Raw genomic sequence first — 24,175 nt, forward strand, 5'->3', positions numbered from 1 at the left:
ATTACTATTGAATCTTTGTAGTTGAACTCCTTTTTACATTGAAGGCTTTTTCACCAAAATAGCGTGTGTATTTTAATAGCAGGATATGTTTGAACTCTCAAGTATCGGATTGTATTGTTTTTATTTTGTACTTACCAAAAGATGAACTCAGCAATTGTATTGCTATTTCTTTTGTTTTTGTCAAAAAGACATAATTGATAGTTTCACGTCTTCGTTGTATAAATTTTTGTTTTTATGTTCATAACACCAAATTGTAATACGTTTTATATGCTTAAACATATTAAACTTGCAATACAAGTTTTATATGTTTATTTTTTGTGGCACCATATATGAAACTTTTTAAGAATGATTATGGACTGCCCAATAAAAATAAAATACATATATACATTTAATGCAAAATACACCAATTAAGTAGTTAGGTAGTATCATTTCTATTGTAGGTGCAATGAACAGTCACTATGTAATTTTTATCTGCTTTTCTAACTATGCCTCTTTTTATACTTTCATGATTCAAACAATTTGAGCCTTAAAAAGCTATCATCTGAAATCTAGATGTCAATTGGTATCCATTTTAGCCTCACTGGAAATCTGTCGACTTAGTGGGAGCAACAATCGCTGATGTCGAGAATGTTGATGATCATCCTCATTCCTTTTCTGTAAAACCAAAGACTGGATCTCGAACATTCTATTTTAGCGCAGACACTGCAGAGAGTAAAATGTTCGTGCTCATTGCTATTTGCGAGAAACAATTTCCGAGCAATAGAAATGATGACAACTCCTCTGCATGTATGATACAATAGCTCTGCACCCAACTCATGACAGCATTTGTCAGTTTACCTTCAGCAAAGATAATCTTTTATTAGTCTACCCTCAGCTAAAGATGGCATCTGCCAGTCAATTTTCAGCCAAGAATAGCACTTGTCGGTATATCAGCAGTCAACAAAGGCACCTGTTGTCTGCTGTCAGTTAAGCAAAACACCTGCCACTCTATCCTCAGCAAAGTATGTCACCTGTCAGTCAACCTTCAACTGTGAAAAGATTTTCAGCCAACATTCAGCTAAAACAAGCTCCTGTCAGTCCGTCCTTAGACAAGAACAGCACCTGTTGGCCTACCATCAGTTCAGAAAATCATATGTCTGGGAGAAACACCAGCCTACCTTCAGCTAGCAATAGCTTCAGGCGGTGTAACATTTCCACAGCAACCGCAAAAATAACAAACAACAGTTTATCAATTTTATGAGACTGTCTTATTTTTATTATTACTAAATGTTTCCAGTATATACATGTATGTATATTGTTCACATATGCTTTGATGACATGCAAGTGTAAAAAAAGATTATACAAATTTGACGATAAGTAGGAGTATATAAGGGTTAGGAGAACAGATATTCAGACAAAATAAAAAATGGAAAACCAAGTTTTGAAACTGCCTAATTTGTGAGGTGTTCGCTAATGAAAAAATTTTATATGAAAATTTGGTTAGCAGACAACTGTGTGATGAATGGTGAGATCAAATACAGTGTACCGAAATTAAAAATGAGTCCGAAGCATATAGAGATAGGTAGAGCAGGAAGTGCCTTTTTGAATGTCGCTAGCAAGACCAGCGTGAAGAACAGTCCCTAAAACATAGACAAAAGTTGCAACCGATCTCACTATACTGGGTCATACCAAATGTTGCTCAACAACTTGCTGGCATTTGATATGTAAGCGATTTTAGCATTTGGAAACAACTTATACAGGTAATAACACAACAAAAAGGAACATCAAAGGCAGTGATTTTTATAAAGAGGTAGCTTATTTTATATATTTAATTTTGTAAATTTTTCTAGGTCGTTTTTTCTATGCATGTTCCGCTAGAAAGTTGATAAATTGTTTTCTTTTCCTTTTTTCCTTATCAGCCTTCTTAAATCAGCTTTTGAAGTATAAAGAAACATAGCTCCATATAAGGTGAGAAAACTTCTCAACAAAACAATCTTTTGCTTCTGAAATGCCTAGTTTTCTTGAAAATGAATGCGGATCTATCAACACCAAAGAGCAAAGCTGATAATTGTGTTAGGAGGGAATAACTCTTGTTCTCATTCCTAGGACTTGACTTCTCAAGCTGCTTCATTCAACATAGTTTAAGCCAAACTCTGTACTCTCATAGAACTATTGCTAACTTGGATTTGCTTGCGATAAAACATAAAAGGAGCTGTGATAATAACTGCCCCCACACACTTGCAATATCGTCAAATCAGCATATAAATCTACTCATAAAATCATCCTGTTTATTGTCGATCAAGCCATTTTAAAAATATTTTTTATGATTAGTACTTATTAGTGAAGCAACAGTCTTGAAATTTTAGTTTGAAGTCAAGTTGTATACAGCTGAACAAGTTAGGCATGCAAAGCAAGTTACGGTATGTTAATATTGCAACATTTTAGAAGAATATAAAGCAAATTTACATCTGATCAGTTTTTTATTTTTTTTGAAAAACAAATAGTACAATAAAACAAAAATTGTGAATTTTTCATTTCAGGCCAACAGCAAAAACAGCAGAACATCAGAATTTCGCAAAATCTGGTCTCTGTAGAGATAAGGATGAGCAGTTGTGCCGACATCAAAAAATTGTTTTACATAATAATTGGCATCTGCTGAAAGTACCATTAAGCTAAGGGAAGACGAATAAAGATAAAATCAGTCAAACTTCCTTTAACTTAAAAAAGTTAAATTGTTTGAAAATCGTAGAGTTTTTCAAACTGTCATTGAGAAAACTGGAGTTAGTTGGATATACAATAAAATGCATTTAAGAATCGTCTTTTCTTTATTAAACTCGCCTCAACTATGAATCGTTCACAAAGAATATTTTATTGCAAAATCTACACTAATGGAGATAAAAAGGCATTGTAAAATAAAGGTTAATTTTAGTGATTGTCACATCAACCTCTCAAGCCTTGCGGCACCATAACCTTCTGTGGCTCCTATCTTGGAATAAAACCTAAATAAAAGAATTTCCTAATTTGTTACCGAAGAGTTTCGGTGCTTTACAAATTGGAATTGATAATCGTCCTCAATAGTGTTAGCCAGCCAGTTCCAGACTATCATGATAGATTACTTGAAACTACAAGCAGCGTGAGAGATGAGAATCGCTAGTAACTTACCATGAGGATGGCAATATAGGCAGCGGTGGTGGTAGCCCAATCTCCACTAGACGATGCCTTACCTACTAGAATACTATAGAATATAAAGTCACCCAGACCCAGCTTCACTCCCTCTACAACAACATAAGCATAACGTCACACTTAGCAGCGTGCAGGATGGTCATGGCCATTATTAATCACAAAGGTCAAACTTGTACTTGTTTACGGCGCATGGTACCTATATGACATTGACTACGATTATGATTGCTAACAGCACAGATCCTTTGGCGTCAAATATGACTTCACACTTTTTTTGCTACCGTTCTTCTGATGCTAAACAGCATTGGGTGTCTTTCACACACCCCACCTATACCAAGCTAGACTTGCAAAATAGAGAGGAAAGCGGTGGAAAGACAACTGCACAAACTTATCCTCTAGGTTTTCTCCATGTCACACCAATGAGAAGTCTGGTATCCAGTTATGGAAGCCATCAATCAGAAGATATTTTACATATGCTAACTTATATAAAATAACTATTATATCTATGATCTTACCAGAAAAAGGTATTTCAAACACTATATGTCAAACCATTTATTTGATTTGATCAACTGTTGCCCTTTTTTATGATTATGGTATGGTATAATTTGGAAAACAATTATGTTGGAAATAAAAGTATTGCCAATAAAGTAATATATATATAAATATACTAGCTGTGCTACCCGGCGTTGTTCGGGTAATGAAAAAGTTTTTGGACAAAAAATTGATTTGTATCTAACATATAACAACATTTGCCATTCTAATTTTCAAACTGCATATCATGAAAAAAGTGTTTTGTGTAGTTGAAATAAGTTGAGAAAATAAAAACAACTTTAAAGGTTTTCAAACAACTGTAACTTTCAAATCTCATATCATAAGGAAAATGTTTTTTGCAGATTAAATAAATTTTAAAAACCAAACAACTATAAAAAAGTTTAGATGTAAATGTGAAATAGTTGGCAATAGCTAAATTAAGTCGGTTTTGCTACGATTACAATAAAAGATGATTCGGTAATGATACAATTAATACGAACTGAGAAAACAAAATAAAAATCCTGAATATATTAAATTAATAATAACAATTCGTGAATAGAAGTGTGTGTATAAAAAGGTTACTGTTCCACCAGAAGCTATCCGTCAAAACACTGAATACGATGATGCTGGTACCTCTCGATACTGGTACAAATGTAAAAATGACATATTGTAGTGTCATTGGCTGACCGAACAGTGAGAGAATGTAGAGGCCATTCCTACTTGAGATAATACAATTGTCCGCGTAAAAAGTATTGACCTTCATCGTAATATAGAAATTGAACGTTACGAAAAGCCGAAAATAGAAGTTCACGAAAACACACACAAGTATCACGTTTCATAGAGTTAAAAGAATTCATTGGGTTTCAAATAATAGGTCATTTAGCGTTTGCATTTGCTATATGGTATATGATAATGTCATTGATCAATATGCCTTGCGTAGCTCAGTGGTAGAGCTTGTGGTTAAAAAACTTGGGGACGCAATCTCCATGAGTTCAAATTCATCAAGACCTGGAATTTCAATTCCAAGATTTTAATAGCTATTTGCTGAACATACCAAACGACAGAGAACAGACGACAAACTTTGAGATATACATATATGAATTTACAATTGAAAGCCCAAGAGAATTCACAGTTAGCCCAAGTCAAGCTGCAAGAGGATTTCAGCATTCTCAATCTCTCCGACTAACTACAGCTAAAAAGCACCTGTCAGTCTGCTTGAATTAAGAAAAGCACCTGTCGGTCTGCTCGAGTTAAGGAAAGCGCCTGTCGGTCTGCTTGAGTTAAGAAAAGCACCTGTCAGTCTACTTGAGTTAAGAAAAGCACCTGTCAGTCTGCTCGAGTTAAGAAAAGCGCCTATCAGTCTGCTCGAGTTTGGAAAAGCGCCTGTCGGTCTGCTTGAAGTAAGAAAAGCACCTGTTAGTCTTCTTGAGTTAAGAAAAGCACCTGTCAGTCTACTAGAGTTAGGAAAAGCACCTGTCAGTCTACTAGAGTTAGGAAAAGCGCCTGTCAGTGCGCTTGAGTTGAGAAAAGCATGTTGATCCACCATTAGCAAGCAAAAGTATCTGTCAGTCAACCAGGTGTAAGTACTGGGTTAAACAACAGCGTATACCCTATGACACACTCTACCGTCTCAAGCTGCAAGAACCACTCACTTTCCTCTGGTTCTTGGTCAGCTTCTGCCCTTTGATCTCTTCCCCTTGTGTTGTGTGATGTTGCTGTTGGCGCCTCTTCGGTCTCGGACACTTCAACATCATCAGCCTGAACAGTGTGATTGCTAGCATCTCCTTCACCGCCATAACCATTACTACTGTGCCTCCAGGCAGAGCTCTGATTGAGAGGACGAGCGGAGGAGCTTTCTGTCAATCATAAAATCTTCAGATAAAACAGTTGATGATGAACAGGTACATACGAAACCACAGAATCCGGGTACAGTGCGAAAAGAAATTGAAGTTATCTGAGTAGATACATGACTGGATAGGTGCTATAAAGAGCAGTAACTAAGTGTTTGTGGTATCATTGAGCTCAACAACTAGGTATGCTTATTAATTAGTATTAATAAGGTCAAATTTACTGACCTTTCCAATGATTCAAGTGATTGTCGAGTCGCTTTTAACAATATGAAAAATAAGAACTTATATTAGAACAACATTGGTAATTATTTCTGATAAACTTTACTCTGAATAAATAACATAGTTAAGCTTATGTAATAATGACAGAATTAATAAAACTCATTGTGCCATTACGCGTGTCTGTTAGTCCGGATTGTCCACATTTTTTGGTTGATTTTATCCAGACTTCACACGCATATGCTCCATGCCTTCCGCTTTCCACAAAAAATATTTGGTTTCAAAACTCGTCAGGTTCCAGAGAACCAGCCTTTTAAACACCCGCGTGCAGGCTATTTGATTAAACAGGAAAGAAGCCCCAGGCATCACCCGTCTAACCGCTAATGAACTATAGCTATATTTTAGCAACTTTATTACTCTATGTTGTCTTTTATTACTGACCATAATAATCTATCAAATTATTTGATTTGCCGGTTGTAAAACCTGTAATAACAGATTACAAAACAAAAACTTGCTTGAACAAAGAATAATCATTATGAAACAAGACATTGAAACAAACGTTAATTAAATGTTTTCATATTAATTTTATACGAATCTTTAAATTGTTTTAGAACTTTTATTGAAACTAGTACTCTTAGCAGTCCCGTGCGCCATGCGAGATCACAATGAGTAACCAGTGTGCACTATCATTCATTCGGGAAGTAGCAAGGCGGCTGAGTGGTGTAGTGATAGCATGCATGTCTTTAAATCTGACGCCGCAGGTTCAATCCTCGTGCGAGGCAAACTTTTTTCCTAGCACTCTTAGCATGGCTTCGGACAGACAGTCAAACACGACACTCATTATAGTAAAAATTTACATAATGTACTCACTCGTAGTAAAAAAAATCTTTAAAGAAAAAAATGCTTCAAAGAAAAACAAATGTTTCACTGATTATGAACCAAACAATCTGTTTCTGATTACGTTGACGTGCTAAACAAATTAACTGCTGCATAGAAAGATTAACATTGACTATCATAGATGTAGAGAATGAGACCAAAGAATTAGCCTATACACGTAAGGTTTCATATGAAATAAAAAAATAAATTACTGAGAAGATCATTAGTATAATAGTGACAAAGCCTGCCAACTAGCAATTATGGTCAAATCATATGTAATGTGAAGCAAGATGGAAATAGTATATAGGAAATATCATGAGCTACGTGATTGTACAGTGATATGCGAAATCAATTGGATCCCTTTGCAGGAAATCTAATATTCTCATTTACAGCATTGTTGCTCATAGTGAATTTGGGCAATAGCCATATCTTAAACTAATTCTCATTTTATCCTGATTTAAAATATGTAAACCAAATTGCGGTAAATTTTATTTTGGAATGATTATTCAGAACTTCAGAACATTTCAGAGAAATTCCGAACATTTCATTCTTAATGGCTGAAAGTAACAATTTATACAAATATGATAACACATATATTTTTATTTGCCTATTTCAAGTCATATACATGATTGTATATTTGTATGTGATTCGTATTTATTCGTGATAGTGTAGCAATATGAAAATGCACATAAAATAATGTGGCTGGTTAGGAAATCTTCGTCACAATACTGTGAAAAGTACAGCAAATGCTTTTATGAAAATTATTTTTTCCAAAAAGCTAGCTTCATAAAAAATGATATTAGTTCAGCAAAAATGACACAAGTGAAGGGAAGTCTCAATAGAATTCCGAGCTAACTGTTCGATTTTCCTTTCATTTGTGATTATAAAGAAGAACATATAGGGTACTATTGTAAACATACAGCATGCAGTAGCAAGAATATAATTCAATACCATATATATAACCAACCAGAATCAACCATAACCAGAATATAATCAAGCTACAGAACAGACACCAATAAGATGATCTAGCACACAACGAATCTAAACCACCACACAGCGAATCTAAACCACCACACAGCGAATCTTAACCACCACACAGCGAATCTAAACCACCACACAGCAAATCTAAACCACCACACAGCGAATCTAAACCACCACACAGCAAATCTAAACCACCACACAGCGAATCTAAACCACCACACAGCGAATCTAAACCACCACACAGCGAATCTAAACCACCACACAGCGAATCTAAACCACCACACAGCGAATCTAAACCACCAGACAGCGAATCTAAACCACCACACAGCGAATCTAAACCACCACACATTAGCTATGAGTTAGCTACATTATTCTTGTCACAATCCTTTACCAAAACTACACACAAGTTTAGGAAGCTCATTGGACTACCGATTGTAGAGCCTTGCTGTGTATTGCTCTGACAGCATTGCCATAGAAGAGATTCAATTTGTCTTTCGGTATAATTAGTTACATAAAATTAAATGTAGGGGAACCAAAAATACACTCCTAAAAATCTAATTAAATATTTGGGAAGACAATATCATCTATACCTTATATAACATGACTCAGATAATACCATCTATACCTTATATAACATGACTCAGATAATACCATCTATACCTTATATAACAGGACTCAGATAATACCATCTATACCTTATATAACAGGACCCAGATAACACCATCTATACCTTATATAACAGGACTCAGATAATACCATCTATACCTTATATAAGATGACTCAGATAATACCATCTATACCTTATATAACAGGACCCAGATAATACCATCTATACCTTATATAACAGGACTCAGATAATACCATCTATACCTTAGAAAACAGGACTCAGATAATATCATCTATACCTTATATAACAGGACTCAGATAACACCATCTATACCTTATATAATAGGACCCAGATAGTATCATCTATACCTTATATAACATGACTCAGATAATACCATCTATATCTTATATAACATGACCCAGATAATACCATCTATACCTTATATAACATGACCCAGATAATACCATCTATACCTTATATAACAGGACCCAGATAGTATCATCTATACCTTATATAACAGGACTCAGATAATACCATCTATACCTTATATAACATGACTCAGATAATATCATCTATACCTTATATAACAGGACTCAGATAACACCATCTATACCTTATATAATAGGACCCAGATAGTATCATCTATACCTTATATAACATGACTCAGATAATACCATCTATATCTTATATAACATGACCCAGATAATACCATCTATACCTTATATAACATGACCCAGATAATACCATCTATACCTTATATAACATGACTCAGATAATACCATCTATACCTTATATAACAGGACCCAGATAGTATCATCTATACCTTATATAACAGGACTCAGATAATACCATCTATACCTTATATAACATGACTCAGATAATACCATCTATACCTCATATAACAGGACTCAGATAATACCATCTATATCTTATATAACAGGACTCAGATAATACCATCTATACCTTATATAACAGGACCCAGATAATATCATCTATACCTTATATAACAGGACTCAGATAATACCATCTATACCTTATATAACAGGACCCAGATAATATCATCTATACCTTATATAACATGACCCAGATAATATCATCTATACCTTATATAACATGACTCAGATAATACCATCTATATCTTATATAATAGAACTCAAATAATACCATCTACAACTTATATAATAGGACTCAGATAATACCATCTACACCTTATTTAACACGAATAACATAGTACAGAACTCCAGCTATTACTTACAAACATTCCGCTCTCCCCTATGCAGTTCAAGCATTTTTACAAGTAACAAAGACTCCCAATCACCACAAAGGCTACCTAAAGAGGTGCCATACAGCAACTGAACGGAATTTTGTAGTGCTTCAAGCTTCCGTTGCCACAGACAACCAAAGTCAGGCCGAAAAGCTTGCAACTGAATGACAATTTAGTTCAGTCCGAGACAACCATTTCCTCATTTCAAATCCTCATTTGATTGAATGACAACATCGGCAATTGCAATATTCATATTTTTGTCTCCAAGATTCAATTTAACCATGATTCAAAATGTAACAAATGACGCATGCAGCACATTGATAGGAAATAAATGAAACAACGCTAATTTTTTTGGTTTGGAAGGGTGGATGTGGTCTCTTCCGCAAACAGTTAAGATATGTGCACTTGGAAGGCTTCAGTTCACTCGCTGTGTGACTTTTAACCAATAATTTACCTGCTAGAAACACCCTCAAACCGCACACACAACTACTCTAAACAATGAAATAAACGCTAGCAGAAAATCACCAGCATTGTTATGGGCGACGTTAGTAGGAAGAGGGTGAGCACGAGTTGCCTCACTACCAATACCTTCTGAAGAGTCTTCATCTGTGCTCCGGTCAGCCATTCCAACAACGGAATAGAGGACGGTGGCTGGAATATATGAACGAGTCTTGTTACCAGCAGCATATCAACACAGACGACTTAAGGAAGGTCTACAACAATCTATCTTAAGCCTACATCTCCGCTTACAGCAAACCATAACGGTTTCTCTTCGCTTCAGCTGTTGCCGCCTTCTCCAGATGCTTCTTCCACATCACGCCAAGTCATTTTACAATTCTGACCTCATTTGAATTCATGTTCACCAACTACCAAGCTTTTTCTTTTGGGGGATAATCCTTCCCTTCTTTGATTGCCTCACAAGCTACCCAATCTTTTGCAGTTTTTAGAATCATTTACTTTTAAACAAAAGTTTGTGGTGGTAATGCAAACCTCCAATCTGACTCACGGGCTTTCTGTTCTAACCTCAACATTTTAAGCGTTTTGCTCTGATTTGTAGGATATTGCATTTGCTCTGCTGAGTTCCCTAGCGGAGAGGCAAAAAACAGAAATAAAAATGATGAGGTATTGGTGTAATGCCTTCAGACTTCAAACAATTTATGTTAGATATGAAATTGCTAAACATTTTCACAGGATAGAACATGATAGATAACTCTGATTCTGACAGTTTGCTTATGTTTACAAATACAGTAATACTTCAACTTACGAGTGCTCCAACGTACGAGAAACTTGAGATACGAGCCAGCTTTTAAGCAAGATTTAGCACTAACATACGAGCCATATTTGAGATACGAGCACGTGAGTCAGTTGCCAAGTATGCCGGAGGTGTTTTATGACAACAGCATTAATCTGTATTTTCAACTGCACAGGTTATACTTTTGTACCGTGTTTTTGTGCACGCTTTTCAGTGCAGAATTATGTGAATTAAAAGTACTGTGCGTAGACCGAAAGTTTGCCAGTAAAATGAAAAATAATGCAAAGAAAAATCAAATGATAACAATTGATATTAAACGGAAAATTATTGAAAAATATGCGAAATGTGTATGCGTCGTGATTGAGCTAGCTCAGCAATACGACAGAAATACATCCACAATTATCAAACAGAAGGATTATATTCAGGGCATTTAGCTTGCAAAAGTACTAACCGCAGTTTCTATACGGCGATCTTCACCACCGCTGATGGAGAGACCGCTCAGGCATAGGATATAAGATAAACAATTGGCCAGTGACAGCGTAACTAAAACGACGCTATTTGAAAAGGCCGTTGCTATCTATCAAAACTATAAAAATAGACATTCGGACAAGTTGGCTAGTGGTCGTGCATTAAACCTTTGTGACGACACCTGTGTTCGTCCTAATCGCGACATGTTGAAAGGGCGACAAAGGCAAACGTCCTTAGATAGATTCATCTTAAAACGGCCGGCTAGTCGTGAAAGCGAAACAAAGGAAACATTAGCTAACTAGCGAGAAACTTCAAACTATGAACGCCGAAGAAATTTTAATTACTTTAAGTTAAAAATGAAAGTTTGCTTTTAGATTTGCTTCTAAGTTTGTCTTTTAAGACTTTGATAAAATCCAAATTTATCAAAGTCAACTGATGTAATGAAGGATAACTTATATATCTCTCTCTGGCAAATGCTAGCGTTAGCTGCTATTGTATGTATTTAATTTTTCATTTTAATTTAACACATTTCCTTGCATTATTTTTTATTTGTTGCTTTTTGAAAGCATGTGGTAAGTTAGGACAATAACCAACATGTTCTTTCTGTTACAATATCTTGTTTTGAGTGTTTTATTTGCATTTTACAGAGTATGGAAACCAATAAATATATATTTAATTGTTCTATATATAAACAAATTGCACCAACATGCGAGTAAATTGACATACGAGCTCAGTCTCGGAACGCATTTAGCTCGTAAGTTGAAGTATGACTGTAACAACAAAGTTGTAGCAAAACTCTAACTTTTTCAAAAACCTCACTTTTTGCCTTCTTGTGTTTCAATCAAGGATACATACAAGTTATATCCAAACTCCACTTTTTGTTTTGAGGTTGATGTTTAGCTTAAGACGCTAAATATTATGGACCTACACTTTATGCTCGCATGTTATATACATGTCATTAGTACTTACACGTATATATCAGTGAAGGGAAAATATTTTCATTCCTCTCACTTGCGATGTTGACGAGGATACGAAGAGGTCCGTGGGGACAGAGTACAGCGACAAGGTCTGAAGCAGAAATGACACTGGTTAACAAGAGGAGTGCACAACAGGAGTGTACAACAGGAGGAGTGGACAACAGGAGTTATACACTCCTCCTGCTCTTTACTCAATCAGCAAATCAACAGAAACTGTAAGTTTAAATCAATAAAATTGAATTGCCTAAGTCAGAATATACATGTATATGCAACCGCACTGGACAAGTCTACCGTCTGCAGTGAGGGAAGCCTAAACTAAATCACCTTTCAACTATCAGAGCAAATAAAGAAGAGAAAGTTATGTACTAGACAGGCAAAGCTGTGCTCAAATCAGCTGTAGGCCTAATGTTAACACACAACTATCTGAAATAATTCTCTTTTGGAGTCATCAGATTTATTTGTAATTTTACTGATTAAAACAAAAACAGGATTGATTTAAAATTTGATTCAAAAAACTAAAAGAATTGTGGATTTAGGTTATTGATAAAGAAACAAAGAGTTATTGCATGTATGTTCTAAGGCTCGTGTTTAACCTTTACAATCTCATGATAGTTACTAGTTATTCATCGCTTTCTCAGTTCACATTGCCCTGGTATGCTGCAGCGAGAGAAGAGAACTACACCTACAACGAGTGCAATTTACATTACTGTAAATTTTGGCATATATACAGGCTGAAAATTTGACACCAAATTTTAAGCTTAAAAATACCATCCTCAACTAATACGGCGGCCACTTTTTCATGACACAAATTCTGGTAAAATCCAACATCAAAAAACCATCGCAAATCAAAATTACCGTATATGAGATGGATCAAACACAAAGTTACCTTTTTTACCATTCAGACTGTCATCACTAGGATTCACTTCAGAAATAACATGTGTTTTTTCGGAATTTACTGCTCTGTTGATAGGATCTGCCAACAAGCCCACACTTTGGTAATCCATTTGACACATCCACCCGTCCATCTATTTTTTTTCTTGTACATGAATCACGATTCCTGACAGAAATCTGTTTCACAGCATGGCTTTTCTGTTTAAAATTTACTTATTATCAATGATGGCAGTTTTGTTCAATTGGCAAGGCAGGCCATTATAATAGTGAAGTACCGTTTTTCATGCCTTGTGGTCTTCACTAGAAAAGTCGTCTCTCATTCTTTTGTTAATTGCTGTATGTATTGCTGAAGGCATAAAAACATGGACGTTTTTGCTGATGACGTTTTGAAAGCCAACTCCTCAGATAAACTTAGCCCGTCTCTGATGCCGGACTGAACTATTAGCTATCAAATGACTTGAGCCAGAGAAGGGTACGATATATACGACAGGTACACATACAAACCAAAATTTAGATAATAAACTTTAGACCTCAACTTCTACACCAGGTCGACTTCTACACCAGGTCGACTTCTACACCAGGTCGACTTATACACCAGGTCGACTTATACACCAGGTCGACTTATACACCAGGTCGACTTGTACACCAGGTCGACTTATACACCAGGTCGACTTATACACCAGGTCGACTTATACACCAGGTCGACTTATACACCAGGTCGACTTCTACACCAGGTCGACTTCTACACCAGGTCGACTTCTACACCAGGTCGACTTCTACACCAGGTCGACTTCTACACCAGGTCGACTTATACACCAGGTCGACTTATACACCAGGTCGACTTCTACACCAGGTCGACTTATACACCGGTTTTTATGGCAAACTAACAGAATAGCTTGATACGGGACGGCAATAAGTAGAAGACGCCAGCTCAGTCAGTTTAGTTTACAGATGCAAATGATTTTAATAACAGAAGCATGGTATAACAGAAGCATGGTATAACAGAAGCATGGTATAACAGAAGCATGGTATAACAGAAGCATGGTATAACAGAAGCATGGTATAACAGAAGCATGGTATAACAGAAGCATGGTATAACAGAAGCATGGTATAACAGAAGCATGGTATAACAGAAGCATGGTATAACAGAAGCATGGTATAACAGAAGCATGGTAATACTAAAAGGCAAGCACTTGTGTCACTAGCGTGACCAACTGATTTCACAGCTAACAGGTGAAGGATAAGGAAGTGGTACTAAATTATTTGAGTATATAGCTAAATAGATATGATTTGATGGCATAAAAGCTAGCGTTTTGACTAATGGCTAAGGGCAAAAGATTTACTCAATAAATAAACTTTATAAAATGAAAAATAAGACTCATAAAAATGTACAATTGAATAATAATATAAAGACTAAAAAGTAAAAACAAATTTTATTCTGTTATGTCTGTTATTGGTTGGTCCCAAAGCCCTCCAAGAACAGACTATTATAATAATATTAAATGTTAATTATAACCTAACAAATACTGCATAATATAATTAAAATATAATCACTAACCCCACAAGGCGATCACGACAAGAATGGTCCAGAGAGTCCACTCGGGCAAGTATTTGATAAAGACGAGGGCGAGGAGAGCGCTAATGACGATGTGGTACGCCTGTAGGACCCTGAGTGGTGCCTTCCAGTGCATGGCCACCATGCCCATGCAACCAAAGTTCCATATGATGAGCATGAGACTTATCATATCGAATGGCACATTGTACGCCTGCAGAGACGCCCTGGTCAAACAATGAATAACGAGCACATTAAATAATGCACAAAACTTGAGAAAATACTAAACTGAGGCGAACATAGCAGACTATTAAGCAGCATTAAGTACATAAAATAGAGTGTTCTGATTTGCAGTAGATCAATATAACTGATCAACATAATTGACTTTTATCTATATAGTTTGAACTGTTCGTGACCTACATGTATATATTCACTTTAAAATGTCTGTGGCCTACATATATATAATCCTAAATGACTGCAGGGAATAATTGAAAATTATTGTAACATGTGGCACAAAAATGAGATACTCGTATCAAGTTATATCATTTAGGTAGCTGTTCAGGTATAATAAATATATCACTAGAACTTGTTCCTAACTACAAGTTACATTGTTTAAGCCTGATAGTAAGGATAGAGCCGACAACTCTTTATTTTATTGTTGCTGGCCAAACTGAAAAAGGCTGATAAATAGATTACTAGAAATTGGTCCTATTTACAAACAAAGAGCAGTATAATTGTTTAAATATCAACTGAAATTAGATAGAGCAGACAACTTTCGCGCGTCAGCATATTATTATACAGTGGGTCAAACTGACAAAACACTTGCCTCTAGCCATAATGTTCTCTTTGAATGTTCAGCGTACGGGTTGCGCATTTTCCTTGTCCAACAAAACTACTGTATGTCAATGTTTTGCAATTGAATTTACAGTAAATGAGTAAAAAATATATAGTATTCACTTACAGTAGGCGCTCCTACAATGTAAGTAACAAAGTCCAGAAACTTTACGTTAGTGGGAATTTACGTTATAAGAACAGTAAAATACATGTAAATTGCCTAATCCGTTACAAGATTTTTCCAAACTCACCCCTTTCGGCATGCAAAAAGGAAAAACTTGACTTAACTTTTTTAATTTGTGGGCTGTACTGTAACTGCAGCAATATTAGTTTGATCAACAACTTCTCTCCTTTTTATGATCAATCTCACCGGTTTTATAGACAATGACTGTGGTAATTTTACAACAAGTTGATGGAAATTGCACATTCTCGACATTTGTTCACAACGATTTGTTTATTTTTTCTAATAAGCAGTCTATTCTGCAAAGTAAAACTAATAACAAATATTTTATACGTCTACAATAAAGCAAAACAACAAAATATTTTTACTATAAAAAGCAGTTCTATCTGTTCGTCGTCTATTTGTATTCAGGGGCTAAGGTTAGGTTAAAAGATAACTTTCGATGATACTCCAACTCGTCACATTCAGATTGAATGACCAACAAAGGACCACCTGCACTAATCGATCACCTTTGTATTTATGAACGATTGCGCAGCTATCCTATTCTCTGTTTTGTCACACATCTGATGATCTATTACGTTGTATAAATGATAAACAAGTTTTATATATAATAAACATAACGCACCTCGTTTTTTCTTTGGCAAATGCGGCGAAATTGAGTAACATTCAAATAGAATCTGAGAACTCGCCCGACTTGAAACTACGTTATATAGAATTTTTTACGTATTAGGAAGTAAAAACTTTACATAAATTTTTCACGTTATTTGGAATTTACGTTATAGGAGCGTCTACTGTATATGGCAGTTTGATCACTGATTCTTACACATTAACTTTGGGATATCTTCCGTTCTATACAATTATTATTACTGCTGTTAGATAGCCAACTCAAAAGTAGGCCAAGTTAACAACTACTTTTGGAAGAAAACAAATTCTTTGATTGAGCCTCCGTCTTGCTTTTATCTATATATTCGCACTGCTAAATGGGTAACCTAACAGAAAAAAGTGGTGTATGCCACTGCTCTTTTGTTGCCGTGATAGTTCCGTCAATGACCCCAATTTCATTCAAATGACCAAATTTGCAGAAAAAACGTAACTAAGCCAAATCGACCTGCTGTCTTAAACATTCACAATAGAAATAGCTATTTTTAATTCCCAAAATTTGCTAGTGGCTCGTGCTCGATAAAAGTTTTCAAAGTAGTAGCGCAAACAAGGTTCTGGTAGTTGATGCTGCCCTCTGTGTTCCCCCTTTGTAGCAATGATGTATAATTATGGTTCACCTTGGTGTTTACTGGTGTTTTCTCATCAATAAAAATAATAGACATTATATAATGCTAGCCTATAAACTAATCAAACAACTAAGCACCTAGTTTCAGACTTCATTTAATAATATATTTTCTTTTTGCGCAACCTACAGGACAATATTATTCTCGGAGTTATACTTCGTAGAAGTTGTCTTTTTCTGCATTTTTGTGGATTATTTTATTTGCGAATGAGCACATATGCGAATAAAGTAATTATCAATGTCATCAACTTTAATATTACAAGTCTTTGGTAGTCATTTCACAGTGAAAAACTGCAAGAGATATTTTGAGATGACAACGCCATGATGAATTCTGAAAAAATTGTGATAACCTTGAATAATTTTGTTTAAAAAACTGTGACGCATTGGCAACTCTAACCCCCGGCGAAGGTTACAAAAGAGTTTGGAACTCCGCTATGTTTTCTGATTACGCCTGGTGACAAATTTTTAATTTTATGTAGTAGTTATTCTCTCTTTTTTAAAAAGCCAACAACTCTAATAATGCAGATTTTAACCATTCATGGACTTGTTTGCCCCTGGATTCGTGTAAATCCATCGAATAATATCATCATGTAGGGTTCATAATATCGCAACAGAATCTTGTTTATTCCGTGACTAAACAATACAAAATAAACAACCACACTCCTCAGTTGCGCAGAAAGCGGACAATTTCTCAAGCTGTTTAAACTCTTGCGTAGTTATCCCGAGTTATAACACACACAGCTGTTATACTGGTTTGCAACGGCAGCGGTAATGTAACAGGCAAGTAAGTAAACTTACTGGATGTAGATGAAGGAGAAGAAGAACATCATAAGAAGAGATGAGACGATGAGCCAGCCATGTAGAATCTGAAAGGAGAGTTACTACATTTTACGAGCACATGGAGTTACGAGCACATGCAAAATGCTATCAAGTACAACAGCGAGTGAAACACGCTAAAGCCACTTTTGAATTTTTTAAAAACAATTAATAACAATCAATAATCAATAACAATCCATAATTGTTGTAATAAAAATAATGGTGCATGTTTTCTTTATAGTGTAATCAGCAAAAAGTGATTTCCTTTAAAAAAATTATTAAAATAGTTATCCGAAGGCATCTAGTCTGTAGTCTTTAAAGCTATCTGCAAAATTATATGCCACGATAGGAGATCTTTACTCGGGGTATGCATTCTATCCTATGGAAGAAACTGGCAGCATTAATCTCAGAGCATTGTAGTCTTTACAAAGTTCACTTCTTGACCAGATTTGGCCATATTATTGTATGAAATGTTGAATAAGAAGTACCAAAACTATTTGAGACGTTGGCTATAGTAAGAAAGATCCATATCGTATAATCGATATACAATAAACATTACATTCACATCATACATGACTTCTTGTGCAATCTATAGTCAATCAATCTATAGTCAATAATTTAATGGCTGACCACAGCATGGCTGCAGATTTTTCAGCTTGACAGAATACACCCATAGGTTGATTAAGTCTGAGTTATTCTAGTGAAATTACTGGGTCTATTAGAGTCGTTCCATCATTTATTATAGCTTCAGTTTACTAAAATGTCAAGACTAGCTGGATTGGTTACAGTTTATGCAAATGCTGCATTATAGCCATTTCATTTGCAATGGGAAGACCATAAAACACCTTTCTGCGCAGTCATACCTCGACATACGAGTCTTAACATGCGCGATATTTGAGATATGAGGAAAAATCTGAGCAAATTTTTGTCTTGAAAGACGAGACATAATTTGAGATACCAGCATACAAGACGGTTCTCAATGCAGATAGGTGGCCAAGTGAGAACAGTATTACTTGAGCTTTCTGAATTCAGGGTTGGGTAATTGATTTTATTTCAAATAGATCTATTTGCAAATTCAAATACCAAATACTATATTTATTTGATTTGGTATTTGGCTTTGAGAATTTCTCAGTATTTGGTATTTGATTTTGTATTTGATTTTGAAATTTCCCAGTATTGCTATTTGATTTGGTATTTAGTTTCGAGAATTTTTAGTAATTGGTATTTTATTTGATATTTGTTCCTGAGATTTCCCAGTATTACTATTTTATTTGATATTTGGTTCTGTGACTTCCTAGTATTTACTATTTGATTTGGTATTTGGTTTGGAGATTTTCCAGTATTTGGTATTTTATTTGGTACAGTCAAATATGGATAACTCGAACTTCACGGGACCGAGCAAAAGTGTCCGAATTATCAGAGCGTTCAAGTTATCAGAGCACTGTCACAAGTCCATGTATTTACTTATTTATTAGTAGATACATGTACATATACAAACTATAATATAATTCAAAAGCACAAATGACTTGTTTCAAATTAAATGCTTCTAATGTAAAGTTTAAAACGTTTTTATCAAAAGGTATAGAGATTTTTCTATCACTTGAGATTGGTTTGTTGTTTGAGGTGATGTTATTGCCAGGACGTTTTTTAGATTGACATTGGCAAAACTCATTGTTGAAATGCTCAAAAGAAAAGACACCTTTTTCTTTTGAGCGTTTTACCCACGATCAATTTTGCCGATTTTTCTTGAAGTTTATGCAAAGATTACCTCACTTTACCTTTCTTCCGAAGGGCGATCGCTAAGCGGATGTTTGGTATAAATCAAATTTCACCAAACCTTTAGAAAAGTCGTTGACAAAAATATTTTGCCGATGGTGGTAATAATGACGCCTATAAATTCCGAAAAGTCCATGTTTACCTCTATGGCTTGGAATAAAGTGATTTTCTAATGTGATAACAACCGTTTCGGTAGCCGTTGGGAAAAAACAGTTCGAGTTAACAGTGTTGAGTTCGAGTTATCTATAGCAATTTATCATTACGTGGAAACAAACCAAAGAAACCGTTCGAGTTAACCATGTGTTCGAGCTATCCGTGGGTGAGTTATCCATGTTTGACTGTATTTGGTTCTTAGATTTCTCAGTATTTGGTATTTGATTTTGGATTTGATTTTGAAATTTCCCAGTATTACTATGTGATTTGGTAATTAGTTTCGCGAATTTTTGGTAATTGGTATTTTATTTGATATTTTTGTTCTGAGATAGCCCAGTATTTAGAATTTTATTTGGTATTTGGTTATGAATTTATAAATATTTGCTAATTTATTTAGTAATGTTCGGTATAATTGAGATTGTCCAGTATCTGGCATTTGCTTTGGTATCATAATTTGGTTTATAATTGGCCAATATTTTTTCTGGTATTTTGGATAATTATTTGATATGAATATTTGCTAGTATTTGGTGTTTGATATTCGTTAATATTTTGCATTCTGATCATCAATTTTGATTTCGGTTGCTGTAAGTTTAAAACCGCTAGCTAGAAATAATATGGATATTCGACAGATGTTTGGAAAGCTTCTCCTTCACAGCTCACATTTAACGGCAACCCAGTACAGAAACCATCAAATCTCCCTTTTGTCTTTGGTCTGCATTGCGCTTGTATGTAATTGTAGTTGTTGGATGTGAACGTGATCAGTGATTTTTAAATAATTTGATAATTCAGTCTGCAAATAAATTTAATTTGGTCTTGATATTTTCCAGTACTTAATATTTAGCATAGTTAGCATAATGATGTTGATATTGAATTGGCATTTCCCATTATTCAATTTGGAGTCGGCTCTGTAAGATTTTACATCATTTGGTTCTGAAATTTCCGAGTAGCCTACTGTTATTTGATTTGATATTTGGTTTCTAAAATTTTCAGTATTTGGTATTTTATTTGGTATTTGATTAGGAAATTTCACAATATAACTATTTGATTTGATATTTAACGTCGAGAAATTGCAGAGTTTAGTAATTCATTTGGTATTTTAATATAAAACTTTCCATTATCCCTATTTGATTTGGTATTTGGTACTGAGATTTCCAAGTATTTGATATTTTATTTGGTATTTCGTTTTGAAATTTCCAAGTATTACTATTTGATTTGGAATTTGGTTTCAAGAATTGCCAGTATTTGGTATTTTGTCTTGAGATTTTCACGTATTACTATTTGATTTGATATTTGATTTGAACAATTGCCAATATTTGGTATTTTACTTGGTATTTGGTTTTCAAATTTCCCAGTGGTACTATTTGATTTGGTATTTGATTTACTAAATTGTGAGTATTTGATAATTTATTTGGTATTTAGCTTTGAGATTTTCAAGTATTTGGTATTTTATTTGGTATTTGGTTATGTTTTCCAGTATTTGGTATTCTAATTGGTCCGCCGAATTGGTCAATTACCCAACAGTGTTTCTGATTCAGCTTGAGGATATTTAAAAATGTTGGCTAAAAGTGGAGGTGAGAGCGAGTTAAAAATCAAGGCGAAAAGAACCAAACTTGAAAAACAAGAGAAATGAAAAAACTGGAAATAAAAGCCATGTTAGAATTAAGTTTAGTGTAACATGCATGTATATGATTAAAAGTTAATTTCAATTTTGTGTATATTAAGATAAATTTGTTCAAGTTATTTATCCTATATTTTATTTAAGCTAAATTTATGATACGTATCGTCACAAAAGTCTCGTGTACCGAACATGTTGCCTCTCTCACACCACTGTTAGCCGCTACTATCTGTCTCGAAGTTAAGAACTCCATACAGTATTTTATATAATAATTGTTCAGGGGCTTTTGTGGTTCATAACATAAATAGCAATAGCAAAAAAAAATTTAATTACCAAAATAATTTTTCATAAATAGTTACAATTTATTTGGAGGCTTTCATATATCTGTTCCAAGTGAGTGTATCTATGTCTATATATAAATAGTTATTCGTGTGCAGACGTGTCGTCATCATCATTCATAAGCGATTTGTAAACGAAAATGAAACTAGCTTTAATTGGAAATGAATAAATTGGAATTGAGATTACTCAACTAGTTCAGCAAATCACAGATGCGTCCTCTTATCCTTAGCAACGCAATTTGGCGTGTTGATTTTGAAATGACGCATTGACAAATCGTCGGCTAGCCAAATTGGGCCTTTCTTTTGTGTGTGAGTATTCAGGCCTTTACCAATACTCTATGGCACATTCAAGAGCAAGTCGAGGTTGGTGTGAGTCGATGACAATTTTAAGCAACAAAAAATTATTCTTTCTGGAGCGCTCCTGGAGTAAGCGCACCGCTAGCCCATGAGTAAAAATACAGATGATGAACACCGCTGTGCATTCATTTATAAGCCTGGTTTGTTGATGACCACACGCCATTTTCATTTGTAATCACATCTAAAAGACCAAATTTCGAATAGCTGAAAAAATTTGGGTAAAAAACAAGCTAAGGCATGCCAAACTGCAAAATTTAATAATAAAAATAGCCCCGTTTCAAGGCCACAAATCGCTCAAAAACTTACTAGAGCCTTATAAGATCTTTTTTAACCAGTTGCAGGGTCAGATAACTCAGATATCTGATAGTCGCTAACGAGCCTTGTAAAACCACTACTGACTATAATATTACCTAATGAATACACTAATATTTAACAATTATCTATAAACACCATCTTGAATTCGTACCAAATGCCGTGACTGACCTTACAGTATTAATTTAACTATATCCACATATAAAAACAGATGTCAATCACATGGATATTGAGTAAGTTCTCAAACACCGATGTGTAATAGACTGATTAGAGAGTTGACAGATAAGAAAGGCATGTGATTAGACTTCTAATGAGTCATCAAATACCTTATAGCACTTGTACTTGTAGAGAAGGACGAGCAGGATAGTCATAACCACAACAACTCCTAGTACAATCAGCGCATTGCCAACACTGCTGCCGATTGTAACCAGAGTACTATCGTCAGCCTTCGGGTGGAAAGGAGTATATGCTCTACAACAGAGATGTCACAGACAGAATAAAAGCGTGACATGATTTTTAGTTCTAATTTGGCGTTGTCATGGTTTTGGGAAAGCTACCTTTTTTTCTTTTTATTATGTTTTCTCACCAGTCATTTTTTTAATTTTATTAAATTTATTCCTTCCATCGGTAACTATAGTATCTTAGTCATTAGTTCAAAGGCTTCTATGGCACTTCCATCGGTAACTATAGTATCTTAGTCATTAGTTCAAAGGCTTCTATGGCACTTCTAGTTGATTCAATGGAATAGTATATGTGACAGTATATGCAAATATTTTTAATGCCGCTCCCTTATGATTTACTCGTGAAATTAGCTGATGATGCTAGCGGCACAAGTGCTTGCGTTAGCTAAGACAATCATTTTAGCATTTCCATGCTTCTGTTATTAAAATCATTCGCAATTCTATACTAAAGTGACTGATAAGTTTTCCTTGATATCGCTTCTTTTTCATGGCAATCCCTTACAAACTACAGTCATACTTCAACTTACGAGCTTAATGCGTTCCGAGACTGAGCTCGTATGTCAATTTACTCGCATGTTGGTGCGATTTATTTATATATAGAATAATTAAATATATATTGATTGGTTTCCATACTCTAAAATAAGCAAATAAAACACTCAAAACAAGATATTGTAACAGAAAGAACATGTTGGTTATTCTCCTTACGTACTACATGCTTTCAAAAAGCAACAAATAAAAAATGATGCAAGGAAATGTGATTAATTAAAATGTAAAGTTAAATACATACAATAGCAGTTAACACTCGCGTTTGCCAGGGAGGGAGATATAAGTTATCCTTCGTTACAACAGTTGACTTTGATAAATTTGGATTTTATCAAAGTGTTAAAAGACAAACTTAGAAGCAAACCTAAAAGCAAACTTTCATTTTCAACTAAACGTAATTAAAATTTCTTCGGCGTTCATAGTTTAAAGTTTCTTGCTGGTTAGCGAGAAATCTTTCCTTTTTTTCGCTTTCACGACTAGCTGGCCGTTTTAAGATAAACCTATCTAACGACGTTTGCCTTTGTCGCCCTTGCAACATGTTGCGATAAGGACGAACACAAGTGTCGTCACAAATGGTTAATGCATGATCACTAGCCAGCTTGTCCGAATGCCTATTAAACAGTTTGGATAGATAGCGCCGGCCTTTTCACATAGCATCGTTTCAGTTACGCTGTCACCGGCCAATTGTTTGTCCAATGCCATCAGCGGTCGTGAAGATCGCTGCACCGTTTCGAAACTATGGTTAGTCCTTTTGCGAACTAAATGCCCTGAATGTAATCCTTCTGTTTGATATTATGAATGTATTTCTGTCATATTCCCGAGCTAGCTCAATCACGCATACACATTTCGCATATTTTTCCGTTTAATATCAATTGTTATCATT

The 24,175-nt window shown here is 34.9% G+C and overlaps 1 protein-coding gene across 2 annotated transcripts in view; it reads right to left on the bottom strand.

Moving 5' to 3' along the window:
• Positions 1–1,256: 1,256 nt before the first annotated feature.
• The window catches only part of LOC137399308 (presenilin-1-like), a 30,478-nt gene continuing 7,559 nt past the window's right edge, over positions 1,257–24,175 (bottom strand). Inside the window, exons 3-10 of one of the 2 annotated variants that reach the window (XM_068085362.1) lie at positions 22,615–22,759; positions 17,720–17,787; positions 14,631–14,851; positions 12,174–12,272; positions 10,010–10,135; positions 5,343–5,546; positions 3,142–3,254; positions 1,257–1,619 (exon numbers count right to left, since the gene is read on the bottom strand). In XM_068085362.1, the coding sequence (XP_067941463.1) occupies positions 1,464–1,619; positions 3,142–3,254; positions 5,343–5,546; positions 10,010–10,135; positions 12,174–12,272; positions 14,631–14,851; positions 17,720–17,787; positions 22,615–22,759 (1,132 nt within the window). In that variant the 3' untranslated portion in view covers positions 1,257–1,463. The remainder of the gene's footprint in view (positions 1,620–3,141; positions 3,255–5,342; positions 5,547–10,009; positions 10,136–12,173; positions 12,273–14,630; positions 14,852–17,719; positions 17,788–22,614; positions 22,760–24,175) is intronic. The other variant, XM_068085363.1, reaches the window with a different exon arrangement.

This window comes from Watersipora subatra, chromosome 7 (genome assembly GCF_963576615.1).
Source record: "Watersipora subatra chromosome 7, tzWatSuba1.1, whole genome shotgun sequence".
Taxonomy (NCBI): Eukaryota; Metazoa; Bryozoa; class Gymnolaemata; order Cheilostomatida; family Watersiporidae; genus Watersipora; species Watersipora subatra.